This window comes from Calypte anna, chromosome 4A, assembly GCF_003957555.1.
Source record: "Calypte anna isolate BGI_N300 chromosome 4A, bCalAnn1_v1.p, whole genome shotgun sequence".
Taxonomy (NCBI): domain Eukaryota; kingdom Metazoa; phylum Chordata; class Aves; order Apodiformes; family Trochilidae; genus Calypte; species Calypte anna.
The window spans coordinates 5,536,659-5,559,673 of NC_044248.1; the positions used below are offsets into that span (position 1 = coordinate 5,536,659).

General features: G+C 35.9%; 1 protein-coding gene across 2 annotated transcripts in view; it reads right to left on the reverse strand.

The window, feature by feature from the left end:
* Positions 1 to 23,015, reverse strand: part of RAB28 (RAB28, member RAS oncogene family) — a 62,183-nt gene that overhangs the window by 29,341 nt on the left and 9,827 nt on the right. For both annotated transcript variants that reach the window (XM_030449770.1, XM_030449771.1), the window contains exons 3-4: positions 19,849 to 19,937; positions 15,659 to 15,788 (exon numbers count right to left, since the gene is read on the reverse strand). In XM_030449770.1, coding sequence (XP_030305630.1) covers positions 15,659 to 15,788; positions 19,849 to 19,937 — 219 coding nt within the window. The remainder of the gene's footprint in view (positions 1 to 15,658; positions 15,789 to 19,848; positions 19,938 to 23,015) is intronic.

Sequence of the window (23,015 nt, forward strand, 5' to 3'; positions counted from 1 at the left end):
AGCAGAATCCAGGTCACATTTTCTCACCTGCACAGTTCCAACCAGCTACCAAGTAATACATATAAATACAGCTACAACAACCAAAGGCACTGATGGAAAATGGCAAGGAGGGTTGTTTTGTTTGCTGTTCTGGGGTTTTTGTGGGGTTTTGTGTGTGTGTGTGTTTGGGTGTTTTTTTGGTTTGGTTTGGTTTTGGGTTTGGTTTTTTTGAGGGAGTGGGGAACAGGAGTTGTAGCACCTCAAGGTCAGGAATCTGTCTTTTGACAACCTGATATTTGAAGGTCTGGTATAACCCATGCCAGTAATCTGCTTTAAGAAGTACTCAGCAGCAGGTATTGAGTGAGGCAGGGAAACAAGAAATGGTATAGTCAGGGGTGCACAAATCTTCACAAATCTCTGCTGTTCCTTTCTGAACCCATGTGCACTGCTGGTTTCTGCAGCAGTCAATGAATAGGACTTCTATAATTTAGCTATTCACAATGGGGAAAAATACTTTCATCTGTTTATTTTAAGCTCACTGTTTAACAGAATGGCATGAGATTTCCTTAGACTTGCACTGAAAAATGCTATGTAATTGTTCTCTAGTCTCTTCTCATGGTTTTATACACTTATGGGGTTTTTTTCTCATTGTTATCTATATTTTGTCCCTCCTCATATGAAAGCTTTTTCATTCCTCAGGTCATTATTGCCCTCTTTATGCACTGTGTAGGCCATGATCACCTAAACTCCCCATTCTTGATGATAATTCTGATTTATACCCAAAATTCTAATCCCAGCACAGAAACAGTTCATGAAAACTTCCAGTTTGGCACTAGTGATACTCATCATGACAGAAGGAATTACTCACTTGCCATTCTGTTTGTCCTGCTTGTTTCTCTTCCTTTAAGAAATGACAGTGGGTAATTTTTAGGGAATTCTGACTAAACAGCACAAAAATGAGACATTCAAGAAACTGGAAGTGATTAAAAAGCTTTTTAGGCCTTTGCTTGTTATTTGAACTCATAACATACTTAAGGCCTTTAGGCAGAAAACAAAGACAAAATAACTTAAAAGTTAATTGCTACTCAACTCTTCTTCATTAGCTGCCCATGTAAAGAAAATATAGGCATAGAGAGGGATGTTAAATGACATCTGTATCAAACTTTCAAGCCCAAAAAACAAGTCTGCAGACAACACTGCTGGGGGCAAAAGAGAGACTGAATGCCTAACCCAAGTGTGGACACCCCAACACAGCAGTCAGAAGTGTAAAACAGCATCAATACCAAGACAGATTATCTAAATTATGATAGGCTGTAATCTGCTAAAATTAAAACGGAAAAGATACCTGAACAACCTCAATTAATTAAAAAAAAAGAAAAAAAAAAAAGAGATTTGAAGAAAGTTCAAAAGCAATTGATTATTATCATTCTGCTGCTCTATAAAAAATTCTGAATTAATCAGCATGTGTGGCTCATGATCACCTCACCCCAGTGGATCAGCACAAGTTACCATGAGATTATCATCACTCACACATACATGGTGATGTCTAAATGCCACATGGAGCCCAGTCCACCACTGCAGCCACAGATCTGCCAGGTTTCCAAACTCTAGGAAGACAATTCCAGATCCTTCTGCATGCTCTGGATGAGCAGTGGTGCAGACTGACACAGAAAGATTATGTTCAGTGAACTTATTGTCCCCCCCTGCCACATCAGACAGGATCAAACCACACAGCTGGGAAGGAGCTGCAGCCATGACATCCAAGCTTATGGAATGGACAAGCCCAAAGAAACTCCAGAGTTACATGTAGATAGTTATTAGGACATGGCATTTGCCCCACTACTCCTCATCAGTAAAGACAAAATGCTCTTGAAGAAACTATTTCTTTTCTTTGGAAGCTCCTCAGAGATGAGAAGGTGGGTTGAGCATGGAACACTAAATCTCTGCTCTTCTTTTAAATAGTCAACATCTGATAAACTCTCTGCAAGCTTCTGTCCAACCAGTTGGCAAAATTTGGTAACTCAAGACTCAAAAATAGATTCTAATGATTACTTCAAAATGCTGAAGTTATGAGCAGGACTACAGTACCTGCAAAAGATGGTGTGAGGAAAGTTCTTCTGTGCTTGGTCTTAGAACTTGGGCACTTCAATGCAGGAGATCCCTCATTAGAATCAGATGGGGACAGATGTACTCACATGGTGGGTGGGCAGGGATGGATATCAGCCCTTCCAACCTCTCTAATGAGCAATTTCCCCAGATTCAAAGAAAAATTTCATAAAAAGTTAAAGAGAAATGGCAAGTTGCCTCCTATTACCACCGGCCTAACTGCTTGGGCTGCTGCTTCTATAAAACACAGGGGTTTTGTTTTTTTTTTTTTTCAAAGAAAATTATTGTTCAAACCATTTGGCTGAAAGTGAAGTGGTATTGAAAAGTAGAGTCAAACTGGCAGCTTGCTCTTAAAATTCCCCCCACCACTTTTATAAGTATCGTTTTGCTCGTGGCTTTTAACAGCTGTTCACACACACTCCTAAGCTAGATGTGAACTTTTATTTTCCTCAAACTAAATGGGAAGCTTTAAACAGCATCTGATTTAATTTTTTTTTAATTAAAAGTGAAGGTTAAAAGGACCACAGAAATGGATGATGCAGCTGTGTGCTGATGCCAGGGAAAAGAATTCCAGAACAAGAAGTGAGGTAGAGTAAACACACACACGAAGTTTCACAAAACTAAGTGCACACCAGCATTTAAGTGGTTTTATTAGCTAGTGGGAATTTAACTCTATGTTTCTTGAGAAATGTTTTCCAAAATTAAATTAAATTGTATTTTCCTATTGCAGAATTTGGTTATTTACTATGCTCTTCCCTCAGGGCACAGCAATTAAATGGCTTCACAGATGACAATATTATTTCCAACTACATTTGGAACTCAGAAAACTCAGACACACAACTTAGAATAAGTCCATTAATAACACTATATATTTACTGGTCAGGTTCTCAGAAGAATTTAGCTTCCCTTGCATTGAGATGTCTTCTTGGAATACTTAAAACATTTAGAATCAGATCTGCATCACTACTGAGATGCAAGGAGATGTTCCTAGGGGGGCTTTTTAAAGGACCAAAGCAACCTCTGGGCAACTAAGCATTGGTTTAACCCATGCAAATTTTTAAATTTGAAAATCCCACCAGACAGCAGGCTGCACTTTTAAAGACCAGCATCTACACAGAAAATCTGCCCTCTTGGCCTAATTACTTAATACATAGCACTAGGTACCAAAGTCAAATGACATCTAAAAACCTACGGGAAGGAGGCAGAATAAAATACTACAATTTATTTCTGGTTGTACACCCCGAGTACAAAAGCACAATGACATTGTAATAATTCCAGATACTGACACGTGTAAAGGGTGTTTTCTACTAAAACTCTTCAGAAAAATAAAAAAATATTTTTAAGGCTGAAAAATCACAGGATTATGAAGGAAATGCCACATTAATCCCCACAGATGATGTACCCTGCAGACTGTAACAGCTCCAAAAGAAATCATGTCCTCGATCTCTTATTGCTACAATTTAAACCAAAAGACCTTAGTAATTCATCCATCAAGTTTACTCAGACAAGCTGCTAGAATTTTATAAGATGTCTAATGTACAAAAAAAGCATGCAAAGTAACTCATACTTCTCAAAACATAACTATTCTTTTTAAAGAACAAAAACCTGGTGTCCACATTAGGCACTCCCAGAAGATCCCATGAACAACAAAAAAAAACCCAACAACATCAAGAGCATTCCCTCTGCACCAAGCACAAGGGACTGACTAGGTGTTAAGAGACTGGAAAGGATAAAAAAAGTTAAAGAAAAGATACATGTAATCCAGCCTGGACAGCAGAGTCTAATAGAGCGAGGCAGGTGGAAAAATTTAGTGATGCAGTCATGTGTTTGCTTCCCTTGTCCACCCACAAGAAGCAAGAGACTCAAGGATGAGAAACAAAGCACCCATGACAAGTATGACCTAAACCAAACAGGAATCCAGAATATTCTAGTCAGCTCAAATAAAAAACCCTACAACCTGGATCCTTGCCTAGGGTTCCTCAGGGCAATAACTGGATACTCTCTTTGATGATACGAAGCCCCAGTTTTTGTTGAGTTAGTTCCTTGCTGATTCCAAGGCCCAACATTAAGAAATGAAACCCAGGTCAGGAGTAAAACATCTTATGCAGGTGCATATAAATTATATTGGTGCACTTTAACACCTCAAAAGTAACAAATAAAAGTTCACCACAGTTAAACATACTGATACAGCAAATATAGCTGCTTCTGAACCTTCTGCAAATAAAGCCATGCTTTAAGAACTGAGACCACACACCATACACTACTAACAGATAAAATTATTCATAGTGCATCAATTAACAAAACACATTGCATTAGACAGAAAAGAAAATTCAACTTCCATAAGTATAAAACAGTCACTTTTTGTTATCTGCCTAAGAGCACTGCCCTCAGGCATTACAGATATACATAAATCACTTATAAAAGTATCACCCAATGAAAAGATAAAAGGAAGTATCAATGATGAAGGTATATATGGAACTGACAGAAATTCAGTTCCACAAGTTAGCTGAAAAATAACTGGCAAATTCACCAGGTGATCTCAGAAACTGACCCACATTACAAATAAGACCACAGAGGTGAACTCACACTACAAAATGCTCTGAAATGGACAGCACAAAAACAGAAAATGCCAGGTTCCTATGAGATATTTCTTTAGCTGAAGGTTACCAGAAATCCTCTCTTTTCCCTCCTGTAGGATGACCCTAAACACAGGGGATGCTGGCTCCCTAAAGGAAGAAAGAGATTGTCCTGTCTCAAGGAGTCTTAGTTGGAAGTGTTTCTCCTCATGTTAGACACCTTCCACAAAATAACAGAGACATGACATGGTGAAACTACTCACACAGAATGAAAGCACAACCATTTTCATCAATAAAGCAATATAATTTCCTCAGGACAAGGAAAACGGTTCCATTTCATGTTTGCTCAGTGTCTTCTTTGCACTTGGGTTTCCCAATCTCTGACTTGGTTGAGAACTTCACTTTGCCTCCTAACAGCAGCAGGGCTGGGGATGTCAGTAGAGTCTTCATTGCTCAAGAGAAAAACTGATCTGGAACAGTCATCTATTCTAGTTCAGCTTCAATTATTAGACATGAAGAAAGAGAGCAAAATATTACAACCTGTGCCATGCAGATTAAGCCTGATCTCTGGCTAAGATCTCCAAAACTAATCTTGGTGACACTGATGGCAAAACAGTACCACCAAACAGTGGAACTACTGCACACTCAGTTTTGAATTTGTTTTTTTTCAGTTCCCTCTCAAAGCAAATTAATTATTATCTCTAGAGTTTATCCCTACATGCCTGTCAGTATGACAAAAATGTAGGGTACCCTTCATAATTAATCATATATATGTATACCAATCATAATTAAAATAATCCTGTGATCATTTGCTGCAAAATTAAGAGCTGTGGGGAGTTAACAGCTGATCTGGTGCCTTAAAGAGCAAACCAGAGGATTTGTAAGTATGCTTCAATTTTAGAGAAACCATGTACAAGACATTTTTCAGTCCATTTTTTTCTCTCTAGTGACCTGCTTCCATTATTAGTTCATTGTCACATGCCAAGTTTAAATATTTGCTGGAAACTTCAGTGCTCTTTCACTGCTTTTGAAGCCAACGAGACAGCTTGGAACAAGTCAGGAGAGATGTATACTGGGGGATTGTGATGTTGCTATAGTACTTACTCTTTGATGAATAATAATTACTCTAGCAAGTGTGTAAAGCAGACAGGCCCAGTTGCAGAAGGTTCAGGGCAGGTTTTATGAACTGCAGAAAAGCATGATTAGTAGGGAGGGGGGAACACGTTTCACACTTTTATTGTAAAGAACATGAGAATCTCACAGCAAGTGCCAGAACAGATGTTCAAAATTGGGCCCTTAATCTGCAGCACTTTCCAGGTTTTAAGCTATAGTCACTGGTCTGGAGAACACACTCCTCTATTTTTAATATAATTCTTCTGTTTAGGTTTTTTTTAATAAATAAGTTTATAGCTTTACTAGTGTTGCCAGCTGTTCAATTTTGATTTACTGACAGAGTCTGCTTTAATATATAGTGGCTTTTGTGGCTTACCCATATAGATTACATTTTAAGCTTCAAGATATCACAATAAAGCAGCTGGAAAAAGTACTGGCTATGCTCAAAAAACAGCATTATTGCCCTAGTGATCAACCATTTAAACATACAACTACACCAGTAACATTCTCTAAAAACATTTTGGATATACCATTCCCAAACTAGAACTGCAAAACTTTCAGTGTAAGAGGAGGTCATCTTAACATATGGACTTGAAAAAGCCAGACCAGTAATCTTGATAATTATTAATTAGGCAATTTATTAGCTGGCATTAAAAAAGAGAAAAAAAACTTCAAATGAAAAAATAAATAAATTGGAAAAAAAAAATTCCCAAACATCTAAGTTCAAATATTTGTAAGTTCAAACATTTTCAGTAATTGTTCCTCTGTGGTGTTATAAAAAGACAGTTTCTGTAGCATGAAACTGCTGTAGGGATGACAAGAATTAAAAAGTGAAGAACACAAGAACTAACTTCCAGGAAAACCCAGAACCTTCCAGCAGCCTGAACTTCTATTCCATATCTCACAACTGCTTTATACAGCACTTTCTAGAAAATGTCTTTACAGCATTGTTTACTGAGTATTGCTTTGAAAAACTACCAATGCTCTTCATATAGAACCATTTTTAACCTTACAGAATTGCAGTATAACCAAAGCTTTGTTTTCCCCTCCATCTGCAAGTACAGAGTAATGGTATTAAAATAAACTGAAACAACAGAATTCTTGGAACTGAACAATGGATCCAAATCAGAAACTCCAGAAATGCATTATAATTAGATTAGTCAGAACCATCAGTCAAAACTATTAGGGTATTTTTGTTACACTGATAACTGCTCTTTCTGCTCAAAAAGGTTCCTTTTTCCATATAAAACTAACTCCCAAAAAAAATCCCAACCACGAGATCAGAACAGTTTCATTCAGAAAGATAAGTACAGTGCATAATGAAAAGCATTTTTTTTTTGTTCTTTTCTCCCAAGTTTGGATTTGCCAGCAGGACAGTAGCCATGATGCACTCCTCCCACCAAATCCTATGATACCTCAGAAGATGCGATACATAATGGAAGACAAAAGGAAAAATAAAACCAAGCCAGAATAGACCTCATCACTCTCTACAACTCCCTGAAAGGAGGTTGGAGCCAGGGGGGGGTTGGGCTCTTTTCCCAGGCAACTCTCAGCAAGACAAGAGGGCAGGGTCTCAAGTTGTGCCAGGGGAGGTTTAGGTTGGAGATTAGAAAGAATTTCTTTCTGGAGGGGGTGATCAGGCATTGGAATGGGCTGCCCAGGGAAGTAGTGGATTCTCCGTGTCTGGAGATATTTCAAAAGAGCCTGGATGTGGCACTGAGTGCCATGGGCTGGGAACTGCAGCGGGAGTGGATCAAGGGTTGGACTTGATGATCTCTGAGGTCCCTTCCAACCCAGCCAATTCTAGGATTCTATGATTACATCCACAGCACCAAGAGCATAGCCTGGAGGAGAATGGGAGGAGAAGCACCAGCAGTATCAGCTTATCTCAGTGAACTATTAAGTTTGATATTAGTTTAGTAGTTACTCCCATGGTAACACCTTCACAGTTTCACACTGCACAAACAATGAAATACCTTTTTTCAAATACATTATTTTTTCATCAGTAACTCCTGAACTATAAAATGAACCAAAACAGGCAGCAGCAAGACATTGTAGCTCATTCAGGATTTCATCAGGAGACACCATCTCAAACACTGAACAATAAAGAATTCATAACCAGAGCTGCTAATGCCATGAAGGGCTGAATATGTTTAAAAATCTATCAAATAGCAGAGTATAAAAGCTTTTACACTGAAATGGGCATCAAACTCAGAATGTCTCATTATATCAAGTGTGTGAACACAAGCTGAAATAGTGCCATTAATTTCTACTTCTCTTCCAAATCCCAACTAAGCATGGTAATGTCCTGAAAATTATATACCCTTTAAAATATAATTTAACTCATTCACCATACTTTTGCTTCTTTGTTCTTAAGTCTGCAGATACAGCTCATTCTGTAAAAATTATTTTGAAAAATTATTATTGCAACACAGAATAATAATGCTCTGGTATTAACTTTAATCTCTGGAAGAACTTCAAAATCTTCTAAAATATTTTCAGGATGATGTTTCAGAATTGCATTTTTCTTACTACAAACTCCTATTAATCATATTAATGGAGGCTATCCATTATGATTATTTCTCATATTAACACAGGCTATCCATCACCCTCTAAATTGAGCTGAAAAAACCACTGGTTACTTCCAAACAAAATGTTAAATTTTGGCATTTGGTGAAATAAACAGGAAAAGCTTAAGTTTTCCCTGCTTACAGGAAGAAACTTCTCTACCACACTTTCTGCCTGTGCAGAGTAGTAAACACATTTAATTACTATAACCTATTTCAGCTGAAGATGCTGTAAATAATACTGTACAACTCCCAGTGCATGTTATTAGTCTGATTCTGAAATTTATTATGTTTATGACTTAACCAGATTTGAAATAGAAAATAATGCTACAATAGTGCTTGTCTTTTCCCCCACTTCGTCCAAAATCCTGGTACTACTGTCCTTTTCACACTTGAAATTTGGTTATCCTCTCTCATCAACTTCCTTCAATAATAATATATGAGAATATATTTCCACAGTAGCTAATGCAGACATTCCTACAAATCAATGTGCTGCAGTGATAGAGAAATAAAAGCTTATTTCACTGTAATGATGCTTCCAGACTTCCCTCAAGTCAGGTGGTTACTTGCAGTTAATGATCTGTGACATGCCACACAAGTAGTCCTAAAAAGACTTATTATCCACTGCATGTGCAACAATATTTGCTTTATGGATGGCTAAATGAATGAAGACATTCAATGTAACTGTAAAAGTAAAATCAAAAGAAAACTTACAAGTAACATGTTTTCTTTGAGTAAAAGAGCTGTGAACATTTTCCATTAATACTTAACCTTTTGCTGGAGCAATGCAACCACATATAATGCTTGAATCTGTAAAGCCCAAGATCTGCTCAGGGTTAACACTCATTAGCTGCCCCCAATCAAAGCCTGTAACTTTTTAAATTTTCAGGGAGCTTCACTCATGAAATCAAGTTGCATTTGTCATCTGGCAATGGTGGGAGCAGGACAAGAGGCAAAAAAAAAAACAAACTATTTTTTTTTCAAGTCAATAAGACAGACATTAAATTGATTGGGTTCTAAAACTATGTTTTATGCTGCACTGTCTTCCATTAATATACTAATAGTAAAGAATAGCAGTTCAAAATAAGCTACAAACCAAGAGTACAACATCTCCCATGACTTTCAGACTGTGCAGACATTCACACATTTTCTGTTTATAATTTTTTTTTCATTTACTAGACTCAGCTTTTGTCCACCATATGTCCACTGTAGATTAACTATTCCCTTAGGTACAATTAAGGGCTTTCCATTTGTTGTAAGAAGACCTAAGTATGAAGGACGCAGCCAGAAAAAACATTTCTACCTAAACCAAAAACAGAAGCACATTCAGCCTGGACTATGGTTTATGCAGCATCTTTTTTATTAGATGTATGTCTACACTGCTAAATAAACTACAAAATCCATGGAAACAGTAAGAGATCTCTCAGCATTTCATTTGTGTATTATTATAAAAATAGGATACATATACTGTTCCAACCTCTGTATTTAAAAGGTTTCCTTCTATTTTTCAATGGCATCTTTAGAGATTTTTCTGAATTTAAACATAAGTGTTCATGAATGAGAACATCCCATTAACTGGCACTTCTGTCACACTGGTGTTTGTGGTACAACTACACCAACAATATTCTACCAGGTCTTTTGAGTTTGGTCTTAGCTCTTGGTTAGTCATCACAGGTATAACTTACATGCACAAAAAAACAAACCAAACCAAACCAAAAAACCCCCTGAAGTGCAGCCTCACAATTTTAAGTGCAAGAAGAAGCAGCTAGATTATTCATACCAAAAAAAAATTAAGTATAACTTGAGAACTAAGTCTATCAGTTGGACTGGCTCATGACCATCCTTCACTTTCTTGTTAAAGCATCATCAGATGTGAATTAAGAGAAAATTAATTTCAGCAAACAGTTTGTACAAGATCTAAGCTGTCCTGATTCAAATGAGTATAAATGCATTTTTTTTTCATAGAATTACACCTGTTTATATCAGAGCTCTAACTATACTATATATATATGTATACTATATATAACTCTAACTACATATCTCAAACTCAGAGAATCTGCAGTACTGTGATAGATCTGTGTGCAAGACAAACATATTTTTCAGCTTCACCCTTGCACTGAATCCCATAGTGCAGCAGAACAGAAATCAAAAAGCAAACTCACTACTGGTTAATCCTGTCTGTGTTGAACATCAGAAACTGCTCTTAAGACAGGAAGGGCAGATGATGATGATGATGATAATCCCTAATTATCTTTTTAGCAGCATGACAGAAAAGATTTCCCCTTTCTAGTCAAATTTCTAGCACTCTTGCACTGGCACCTGGCTTCTGAAAGCCACCATCAGTATCTGTCCTGTGTGCATGCTCCAGGAATGGAAGAAAGTCCAGAAGTCTAAAAATCTGCCTCCAACCAGGTGATTTAGCAATGAAACAAACAAATCCCTAAGACTGCAATTTTCTATTAATCTTATAAGTTTGTTGAGACAAACATTCTATACATATTTTAGAACAGGGTAGCATTCTATATTTATTCAAATGAGTTGGTAAATTGAGCATAGCACAAGACAAGGTTTTCTTTTTAAGGGAGTCTCTACATATAAGTAGTTTACCCTCCAATCCCAGGAGCATGTGTGAAGCTCAGGTGACTGGACCTGCTGTCAGGCATGCAGGAACTTCAGTTTAATCAGGTATAAAATATAAAAACAGGGATCTTTGCATTTGCTGCTCAATGTTTGTCTTCATTGCACGTGAAGGACCTAACAAGTGCAAGCCCACAGGAAACAAGAACAGAAAACAGCTGGAGAGGTTGGGTGGGCCCAGAGAATGAATGCATAGTTCTGAATTTTAGTAAGCATGAATCTCAGAATTAGTATTAATGAAGAAGTAAGAAATTTTCTGAGTACCACTGGGGATAGTAAGTGTATAAGGCAGTAATAGGAGTCCAAAAGCAGACTGGGTAAGCCTGTTACCAGCCAGATTCATCTTAGCACACAGTACACCAGTCATTTGTATCTGGGCTAAAAAATGTTTGTTTCTGAGCTCAGATAAGGCAGGTCAAAACATTTGGTGTTGTATGTAGATGCAGGTTAAAGGGTACACTAAAATGTAACCTTTAAACTTCCCAATGGAACAGCATCTCACTTCCTCTTCAGGGATAGCACTCCAAGATCAATTAATCACAGCAGAGACGAACAACCGGTCAACATTCTTAATTAGTGTTGATGCATTCTGCTCTGTGCCCTCATCTGTCATGAAGCCTGTTTAAAAATCTGAGTTATTAGTCTTTATTGAGGAGTGGATCTGGTTAATATCTCTAAGAACAGAAATCATTCATCCATCCACTACACACTGGTACCTGATAATTCCTACCCCCCGTATAAGCCACAGATAACCACGGCCCTAAGAGCATCTTGGGAGCCATAAATCCAAGTGAGTGCAGCTCCCATGCAACCTGGGTTAATTTTTGTTTACAATATATCCCCTGAAAACGTTGGTACAACACTTGAGGAGTCTGCTTAGAGATTAGTGCAGAGGAAAATATAGAAAGTAGTGGAGGTAGAAAGGAAAGAAACACATCACTCACACAAAACAGCAAAACCTCTGATTCACAAGAGGATCCACTGTAATCACTGAACTTTGCCAATACCAAATTCAAACAAAGATCCTAAGGGCATGAAACACAATTAATTTATTTGATAACTAGTTTAATTTCTATTATACAATTTCTTCTTATTAATTTCTATTATCTATACAAGTCAAATTATCTGACAGCAACGTATTTATAAAAGTTTCAAGTTACTGCCCTGAAACTCAAAAGCATTTATTAATCTGAACAAGGTTTACTCCCTTATTTATCATGCAATTTAAGCAAGATTAGCACCACATAAAGAAGCACACTTCCAATATACTGCATATTAAATAAGATCAAAATACTGTAAAGGAATTTAAAAGTAAAGTCAAATTTAAGATTCAACACCAACCGTAGATTTTAGGATTATTCACACTTTGTGATTTCCAATTAATATTCTACATTAAATTTTACAATTTTTTTTGTTGGTTATCAAATGCACAAACAAAAAAAAATCTATGTAATGATAAGGAATTAACTGACAATTGGACATAAGTGTAGGAAACCGATGTGGGCTAAATCTTAAATCAGTTTTCTACTCTTTCTGAGAAAATACATAGATCAGGCTATGGAAAAAAAACCTGTGAGAAGGAACAAAGAATGAAAAATAAAATAAGGACCTAAAAGGAAGACAGTCCCCTTAAATCAATCTCAGCTTTCACAACAGATGACTGCATTTTTGATGCTCTTGTTTTCCCAGTTACTTTTAATAAATTAGTGGTACTGACAGGCCTCCATTTTAGGTGACCACAAAAGAGACAGAATAAAAAAAAAAAAAAGAGAGAGGAGTAGGAAAGTTTAGGGAATTTAGGGAATCTCTATTCATAGTACTCTAATAATCTGCAAATTCATTTCTGATGGATGACTGGAGACTGGTTGGAGCTTTGCATGTAGAAACTTTAAGTGGTGGAATGCTGCAGAAATTCCTGCAAACTTAAGACATTTAACAGAATGTTAATAGATACAAGAAAACATTAATAAATGATGGAGTTTCAGAGACAATTTAACAGGTAGTACACAATTATGCACCATATATTGCCATACCTCTAATACTTCACATTCAGTGACAAAATCACCCAAGGAAATGATTTGCACCTAATAGAGTTCATGTATACAGTTTTCTGTATTTCAGAAGAAAAATTTGTGTTCTTCTAAACTTTATTTTTTTAAACTATGGCTTTCTTCCTATTTCTGAAGCACTACAGCAAATATACAACATATATATACCCAAACCAGAAAAATACTCATTTATTTCAGAGAGTATTAGCAAATGAAATGGTAAAATGAGAGCCTACGCCCAAACTCAGTATACCCAGCAGAGCAGTGCCAAATTTAAACCAAGGTTTCAATGTGGATGGTTTCAGATGGGCTTCCCAATTTTTATCTAGCAATCTAAAAACTGGTCCAGTACTTTCCAGTTGCTATGAATTAAAACAACTGCATTCTTGGCATTTTTTTAAGCCTTTTTCAGAAAGAAAGCAAAGCATTAGAATAATTTCTCTAGATATCTTCCTAGAAGACATGCATAGCTCAAGAAACAAGTACAATCATTAGACAGGAACTGATGAAAAATGATTTCTCCTATATGATACATGAAGTCAAATAGCATCAATTCATAAAATGGCTTTTCTTGCTTTTAAACATATTGTTGTTCTTGCATTGTGTATGAGTCTTCACACTGAGTAAAGCTGAGCTAGACTGAACACAGTGATTCCACCTGAAAACCTTGTTGGCACTGATAGCTTTATCCTCTCATAACACACAAAAATCAACATCATCTTTTAATATATAAACTTACCTTGTTTTCTGTTTATGTAACAATAGGAGCCTGATTATTTACCTCTCACAGGCCACCAAAGAATTGAGGTGGAAGCTCTCCTAGAGATTCTGCTTCTATTACAGAACTCAGAAAAGCAATACACTTTTAAAAGCTTGGTTTTTATGATGCTGAAATAAAAATAAAGCAAAAAAAATTTACCTCTGTAAGCAGCATCCCTTGCATGCTAGACATGTGCAACAAACTTCCTCAGGATCAAGGTAAAGAAATAGTTTGGTTTTTTACTTTAAACACAGCTTTTGAGGGAAAATAAGGTAGCAAACACACTGTTGCTTTTTGGCTGTTTTTTTTATAAAATTAAAGAGCTACCACTAGTCAGTGTCAGCCTTTATCTGGAAACTCACCTATGAAACCATATTCTATTTGCAGATGCTCACAAGGAATAATATTTGGATATTATTGAATAGCAGGCATATATACAAAAAAAAAACCACATATATGCTTAAGGTATATATAAAGGTATATAAGGTATATAAACCTTATTACATATAAGGTATATAAACCCCTTCAAATACAAACTACTATCTAATTTTCTGCCTCTGAGGTGTTGTTCCAGCAAAAGAACATTATTTATCCTGTGTTGCAGTGTATCTAACTGTAAATACTTCGTAAGATTTGCAGAACTCCAGCTAGGAAGTCCAACTTTGGGGCAAAATATAAATCAGTGAAAAATACTTTTCATTTGAATTTCAACAGAATCTGTATTATTGACTCTGGTCTAGCAGTACAACACTGTCTATGTTATGCTTTCAGAAGTGCTATTTATATATTGTAACTCTTAAGAGCTTCTATGTTTTCTTCCCACAAAATAAGTAGTCTTTCATAATTAATATCATAAAATGTTCAAGCATTACAGTAGCAATACTGTAGTTAATGGTTCTGAATAAAAGCATTGACTCTACATTGTTTTCAAGTGTTTTTAAACAATACTAACTTGCTAGGTAAAGCTTTTTTCAGGTTTTTTCATGATTCAGACATGCTGACATGGACAAGACTTATTTGAAAAATAAAAAAAAATTTAAAAATCTGGGTTTTGTTGCTTAAAAAAAAACATCCATGTTGCTTTAAAAATTCTGTATGTGTTTCCAAAGTTGCTTTATGCTGCTTTTACCACCTTCAACAGAAAAAGAAAGGAAGGACCAAGACCTCAGATGTGCTAATAAGGATTTTTTCCATAAGATTTCTTAGCTGGAAATGGGGGAATCTGGTACCCATCTAATGAGGAAATCAGCTAGGTGATGCTTATTTAACATGGCAAATTTTGGTGGCCAGAAGAAAATAATTATATCACACATCATCAAAAAGAGGGCAGGGTAAAAAAATCCCAGGACAACAGAAAGTGACCTCATGTGGAGTAGTAGAAATAGCATGCAAATACAGCTTAATAAGCAACTCTAAATATTATGCAAAGTGTGAAGTGCAGTTAATTTAAAAAATATATACCAGTACTTAATTTAGCAGTCTTGTGATAGACAGAACCATGAAATATACCTGCTTTTTAGTTCCAGGAATGCTTCCCAGTTCTCCATTCTAGATGCAAGCCATGGCTATATCCTGAAGCCCTATCAAATTCAAACATGGGTGAGAGAGATCTCTCTACTCCTCTGTGCTGCTCTCCAAGTAAAAGAAAACACAGGTAGAGAGGCTGCAGATCAGGCAGAGCAAGATGCAGCAAATCCCTCCACCTAAATGCCCCAATCCAGAGCACAGATATATCCACATATGTCATCTATATGCCATAACAACAGAATGTATTTAGTTATATTTTATTAAAGATTTCTGCCCTGTGCCACTTCTTCAATAGAGAACAACATTCAGAGCATTTCAATTAATAATGAAATATGAATAACTTACTTTTATTTCCAACCAGAGCCATAAGTGGCTGTGTTTCTGAGTCTTCATTCACTTTTTTGACTGCATTATACCAGTCTTCTAAGTTTTCAAAGCTCTGGCCGTTGGTAATATCATAAACCAAAAGAATACCCTAAATAAAAAGATGCATTTTAAGTGTTACAGGTTGTAAAAGTATTTTAACATGGTCAAATTTACATCAGTTTAAATTATTACTATAAAAAAACAGCACTAACAAATAATGAATTGTGTATTTTGATGAGTAATTATAAGCTTCTGTAAAGAACACATTTTATTACAATATTGCTCCTGCATCTCATGTATTCCAGGTTCAGATGGTAACTGAACCACAAGGGTAGAAAAGAAATGGCAATTCAGTAAAGAACACAATGAGTTTTACTAGAAATTTTCCAAACTTCATTTGCTTTATGAAAAAGCCCAAAAGCACCTCACACAAATAGTAAGATAAAAATCAAATTGCAGCTTTACTGTTAGTTCAGTTAATATTGTTTGTAGCTTCACTGTTCCATTTTTTGGAAAAAAAAAATATAAAAGCAGTTCAGTTGTACTTTTCTACACATTGCCTGTCATGCCTCTGCTCTCCTTTGGGGAGATCCCTTCTTTCCCTGATGTAGAAGACAAGCAAGAAGTACTGGCAAGCTTTAAGTTTTCAAAGATGAAACTAAGAATGTGGTTAGAAGTCAAAAAGAAGGGAGCCCCATATACTTCAGAGGTTTCAGGCCAGGCTACAAGCAACAAAGACTCAGAACTGACATTACCAAGGATTCCTCAGAGCTTAGATCCAATATTATGAATTACAGCCTCTTAACAGCCCAAATGCCCAACTTCTTGCCCCTCCATAATTCTAAGATCAGCTCTCACAAATCACTTCTCTAAATTAATGAGATTTCTCCTCCTGCTTTCCACCACACCCTAATAAAATATCTTGTAAATGAGGAATAAAGTCAGAAGTGCTTGTTGCATTTTCTCATGGAATTCACATCTTGAAAAAAAAAAAAAAATCCCTGCAATTGCACACTGTTCCTCACATGAAATTTTCAAGAATATTCTTAAAAAAACAATACAATGTATAAAAACTTAGATGGTTCAATGACTCCTATGCAATTGAAAAGATTTTTCAAGTTTTTCAGGCTCTGTTTGGCCCCAACTTAGAGTTTAATCAGATAGATGCAAGATAAAGTTAACAGAATCTGAGCATTTAAGGTTGATTTAAGGTGGGTATTAAGTCTCCATGAAAATGTTACTCTCCTATATATCCTCTAGACAACTGCAGCCTACCTACACTATGGAAGAAATAATATTATTAATGATGGATTTATTGCAAAATAAACCACTAAAGAAAGTTCACAGGTAGAGCTCACCTACCTTCTTTTTGGTCTCCTTTTCCATGATATAAAACATTGCCCCTAATTCATATCCTTTCCTGCTCATATTTATTCTTGTCAATATTTGATATACTTGAGAAACAAAGATGTCAGGCATGATGTTAGGGATGCAAAAAAACCCATAAATCATAGCTTAGATTAAATACATAGATGAAATACATCATCTTTCCCACAGAGAGACATTTTGCCTACAACAGGGCAGAGGTGAGTGCTTTTTGGTTGGGAATGACATTTTCAAAAGTACTGCAGAAATCATTTGCTGGGCTCTAGAGAATGTAGATTCTTCAGTACTCATTCTACTAAAAAGACAATTTATGAGGTAATGTACACCAGCTCTTAAAAATACTTTACATTAGGTATTTATGCAGGGGCAGCAATTACAGGTATGAGATGGAAGCAGTTCTGAAATATCACTAAACAGCAGCAGTGCTATTACAGAAGTGCTGCAGCCAGGTAATATATTCACACCAGACAATCAACATTTAAAAGGTGTCAAGTTTATGTTAAGATTTGTCACAATAAAGAAGTTTACAGAAAAACTTAATTAGAACCAAATGTTTTCTTCTTCAGGCTTATCCTCAGCTGCCCTCATCCTATGACTGATTTTAGTATGACTGAACAAAAGCCTCCCCAAAACATCTCTTCTCCAGGTTGAGCCATCCCAATTCTCTTTGCCTCTCCTCATAGAGATGCTCCAGTCCATTAACCACCTTCATGGCCTTTCACTGGATGCTCTCCAGTTGATTCAAGAGATTCCCAGCCTGCATAAGATCATTCTGCTTTAGTAGTTAGATTATGGTGTTGGACTGGATGATCTTGGAGGTCTCTTCCAACCTAAACATTGGGATTCTGTCCCAGGCACAGGACTCTGTGTTTGCCTTCAGTGAACTTCACAAAGCTTCTGTTGGGCCATTCCTCCAGTTGGTCATCATCTCCCTCAATGGCATCCCCCACTCTCCAGTATAATCACCATTACTCCCCAGTTTAGTGTCATTTTCAGATGTTTTGCTTCGTTGTTTAAAGAATGAATTAAAGCCATAACCCCAGCACCAACCCCTAAAGAATATGGGAACCTGCCACAGAATCTGTGGCTGCCCCATCCCTGGCAGTGTCCAAGGCCAGGCTGGATGGTGCTCGGAACCACCTGGGCTGGTGGGAGGTGTCCCTGCCCTTGAGAGGAGCTGGAACTACATGGATCTGTAAAGGTCCTTTCTAGCCCAAACCATTCTATCATTCCAAGCCCAATGTGAAATAATCTTCTGCTTAGAAATAACCTGAAAGCAGCATCTTTCCCAATTATTCATGGTGTTTCATGAACAGATGAAAATATTGTTTTATGAGTCTCTAACAGGTGCTGTTACAAAGCTAATAGAAAAACGTGTTAGAAGTCACCTTTAATGAGAAGAAGCCCATTACAGACATTGGCAATACATGCCAGCAGTGAGAGAGAAAACAGCCATTAGCTCATTAAAAAAAATTAGTTAAGGTTGAGGTGGGGGAAGGATGAAACAGAAAGAGACTAGATGCAGGCTTTTGTGGTTAATATGCACAAAAAGACTAAAAATCAAACTTTTTTAACTTCAGGAATATTGATGTCAAGTTTTTCACTTTTCTGGGGAACTGGAATTAGCTTTTTGACCTGCTCTTGCTGATAAGAAATTCCTAAGTTTATCATCAAATTCAATACAGAAAAAAGCTAAAAGCCTTTTATTTCTTTCACTGAGTTTACTTCAGGCACATGAAACAATTTGTGCTTAATCACTTTCCCTGTCATGGAAGCCACTTTCTCCTGCTGCTTGGTAGATCTTTGACAGGGTAGCAAAATTATTTTATTAAAACTAAGAGACTGCTATAAAATATATGCAACAATTAAAACATTTTGGTATTCTTTGAAAGTTGGAAATATTAAATGGACAAATTTATCTTTATCCTATTAAGTAATAAAACCCAATCTCCTTAACCAGCCATTACTGTCCTGCACTTATGAGTACAAGGCTTCTGCCCAAGAAAGGTTCTAGAATGCCACATTTCTACTGCTTAAAGTACTGGGGGAAAAATAGGTGCCTTTGTTTTCAGGTAAATATAACATTATATAATAAAACATTATGCCTATTGTTCTCATTACAAAATGCAAATTAAAGAACAGAATACATTTTAGGATCACTCATGTTAAGAGGTTTGGCATCCTGCTAAATCATCTCATAGTAAAAGACACTCTTAAAATATTTAGCTCTTAATCCTACCATTCACTTGAAGTTGCTTAGTTAACCTCAAGATAAAATTAATTTTTGTTGGATAAGAGTTCTGCAAAAATATTTAGCTACCTAGTTGCCTTTTTTTGTTTGCCCTCTTATAACCTCAGTTGCATGCATGAGTTTAATAGTGTAGGATTGCTCTTAATTTCCTCCTTCTACTTCTTTTTCCCCAGGAGGCATCTGTTCTAAAAGCAGCCACTATATCTACCATGTGGATATCCACATAGCTTTTACATTTACTGTGATTGCTTTTCTCAACTCAGGACACAAAGACACAAAGAATGGAACCATACATCTGTTCTTCAGAGTTACTCAGATCTATAAATGCACACCCTTGCTTTAGGGCAGCTTGAGAAAATTAACTACAAAGCAAAATTAAACTTTCATATTAATAGCAATTAAGCTTCAAGAGCCAACATATTTTCCAAATATACACTACAACAATTTATAAGAGATGCTTAATTTTAAGAGCAAAGTTTCAATGAATTTTATGTAATTTTTATAGATACAATTCTCATCATTTATACTGTACCTGAGCTCCATAGATGTATTTATCCAGCATTTTGCCTCCTATCGTTTGCCCCCCTACATCCCACACTTGAAGAGTAACATTCAAATTTCCTGAAAAAGAAAATTGTACAGATAATGTATATCCTGGAAAAAATGGATACAAATAAAATTAAATGTGTATTGGCACAGCAGACAATACAGCTCTGACATATCCACAGCAAGTATACACTAAATAGTAACTAAACTTCAACACAAAGATGTAGCATTTGGAAAAAAGTCAATTTTGCCCAGGCAAGGAATTAAGATGCAGTAAAACTATAGCTAGAAACTTAATATTAACAGAAAAGAATAGGAACTGCAGAAATTATGATATTCCTGACCAGAAAAAATATATTATACTACACTGAAGAAACACATAAATCTTTACAGAGAATGTACTTGGAATTGAAAAGTAGCACAATTAATCCCAATTTCACCACATTATTTCATATTCATGCTCTTCTTCCCCAGCTCTTTACAAATCTAGAAGTGGGGAAAACCTGCACAGTGACTGCATTTTGGGAGTGATGCCCTTAGTACTACAAAGCTGGAGAATTAGAAAGCTGACAGTTTCAAAAATGGAAATACTGACACACATCTTAGTTGAGGATGCAAACTATGACTATTCCCCTCACTCACCAGCATAAAGCAGGCAACTAAACTGGATTTACATAATTTTATCTTTAAAGAATTTACACCAAGAACAGCTCATTTCTGTTCTCAACAGTCTTTAACTTTTGCTGAAACTGCTAACAGGTTTGCAAAAACAAAGGAACAAAAAAATCTGTGTAAATACAGAGCATTTAATATCCTACAAGACATCCTACAAGATATCCTACAACAACTCAGAAACCCCCAGACTAAACATACACAGAGCAATCTATGGCACCACATGCATGCAAATATATTAATGTAGCATCTGGCCCATTTTCCATGGTGAGGACTGTTCTCAAAACTGTTCTCATTACCTGGAAGCACCAAACTAATACAGAAAGTATTAATAGTTTTCTAATTAATTAATTAATTCAGATTAATAGTTTTCTAATCTACATACAATTCAGGTATCATGTTACTAACAATTCTTCATACTCATAGATAATTGTAACTGCCTGCTAATTTTACTCCTAATTTTTTTTTAATTTCAACAAGTTCCACATCACAACAACTGAAAGTCAAGTAAATAAAGTACACAATATTTTGTCCTGCTATTTTATGTTATTAAAAATCTTATTTTGCACAGTGTGATCTATTCAGCCAATGTTTTATACCTAACACCCACTAGTTCTGGGAGGGAGCATGCTCCACAGAAATATGCTCCAGCACTCATTGAATATAAACAGCAAATCAGAACAATACAGCTGAATGTATGCTACTTGTGGTATTAAATATACCACATTTTATTTTTATCATGCATCTTGCTTTAATCTGGTTAAATACACAGATTTCTGAAAGTGCTGATCAGGTCTCAGATACATAAAGAACATTTAACAATATCTTTGTAATACTTTTGAGCTATGCTGATTTTTGCCTAATACTAAAATCAAAATTTCTACATGGAGCTTAATAAATGCATTCTAAACACTCCAGTTCAATAAAGGCAAACATTATTTGCATTAACAGTGCACATACTATGTATTAATAACTATATTAATAAGTATGTGTTAATACACATACTATGTAATTAATAATGTTTGTAAAGCCCAGAGCATAAGTGACTGCAAACAATGCAGGAAAGTTTTCTTTAAAGCACCTGGCACAGATGAACTGGAGAATCCTTAATCTGAAATACTCTGGGTTTATAAAAAAAAACATGCTCAAACTCTCATCATGTTGCAGTATTCTATCCCTCCCTCAGTTGTATTAATTCCAGTGAAACTTCACCATGTCATTCATACCACCTATTTGGAAAAAAAAAATTCTAAATATTATCACTTTCAAACCAAAACAGTTTTCAGATTCCTGATTTTGTCTTCAAATGCTTTAAAAAAATTATAACTTCATTATTCCTCCTAGAAGTAGAAATCATGCACAGCATACTGGGCTTAGTATCTGGATGAGTGTCACATTATCTGAGAGACTTTAATGCAGGGAGTTAAAATAAATGGTCTAATATGAATTATTTGCTTAAAAAAAAAAAAAAAGAAACTTGGAAAAAAAGGTTGCAATGTTCCTATAAGGTAAATAGTTTCTTGATTGAGACCTCACTAACAACTGAAATTCACACTGACCATGTCCAGTGGAAAATATTTCATTTTCCCCTTCTTTTTAACTAGGAACTCTAATATTTGCTTTGTGCTCTGATTGATTTTGAGGAGAAAAAAAAGAATGTTAGGATTATTCTGAAAAGGAATTCTGAGAATATTCTGAGAAGGAAAATCTCCAGACAATCTGCCTAACAAACATTTAATTAACAGCTATGATAGTAGCATGATGTTTTCTGCCAAGGATTTTGAAATCTGGTTTTTTTCATGGATTTAAGAGTAACTCACAAACTGGAGAATGGCAAAAAACCCAAAAGGAAGCTATCCATAGTAAAATAGCTCTTAGAAACAAGGTTAACATATAAAAAAAAAAGAATCCTATAAAAGTATTATGTAACACACTGATAAGGATCAAAAAAACTCACTAGCACTTCTTTATTCTGTAGAAAATAATGCACACAAGTGTAGAATTAAAACAACTGAGGCAACACAGTGCAGGTATTGGGCTGGTTCTGGTATGAAGCCACTGATTCAGCAATGATCCTGCAGAAATAAATGTACTTGGTGCATTGGTTAACCTTACTTAAAGTGCTGCACAGCCAAGATGGAATTAAAAACAAGAGTCTAGCCACTTTTTGCACTGATGACTTTTAAAAAAAATCCTTTCAACAGAAGAATCCTGTTTACTGGACTGCACCCACAACCTTCCTGAAAGTATTGGGACTATGGCTCTTAAGAATTCCTATCAGCAGACCCACAAACTAACAGATTCAGTATTTAAGCAGCAGAATCTCCACTGTGGTTGCACCCAGACTATACAAGATTTTGCATCACTAAATACACTGAAATTGCTTTGCATTTGAAAAAAAGTATTTTGAACAAATTGCATGAAGAGAATTTGCCAGCAGTCATACCCTAAAAGTCATATTGTTCAAAATTAATCAAAGCA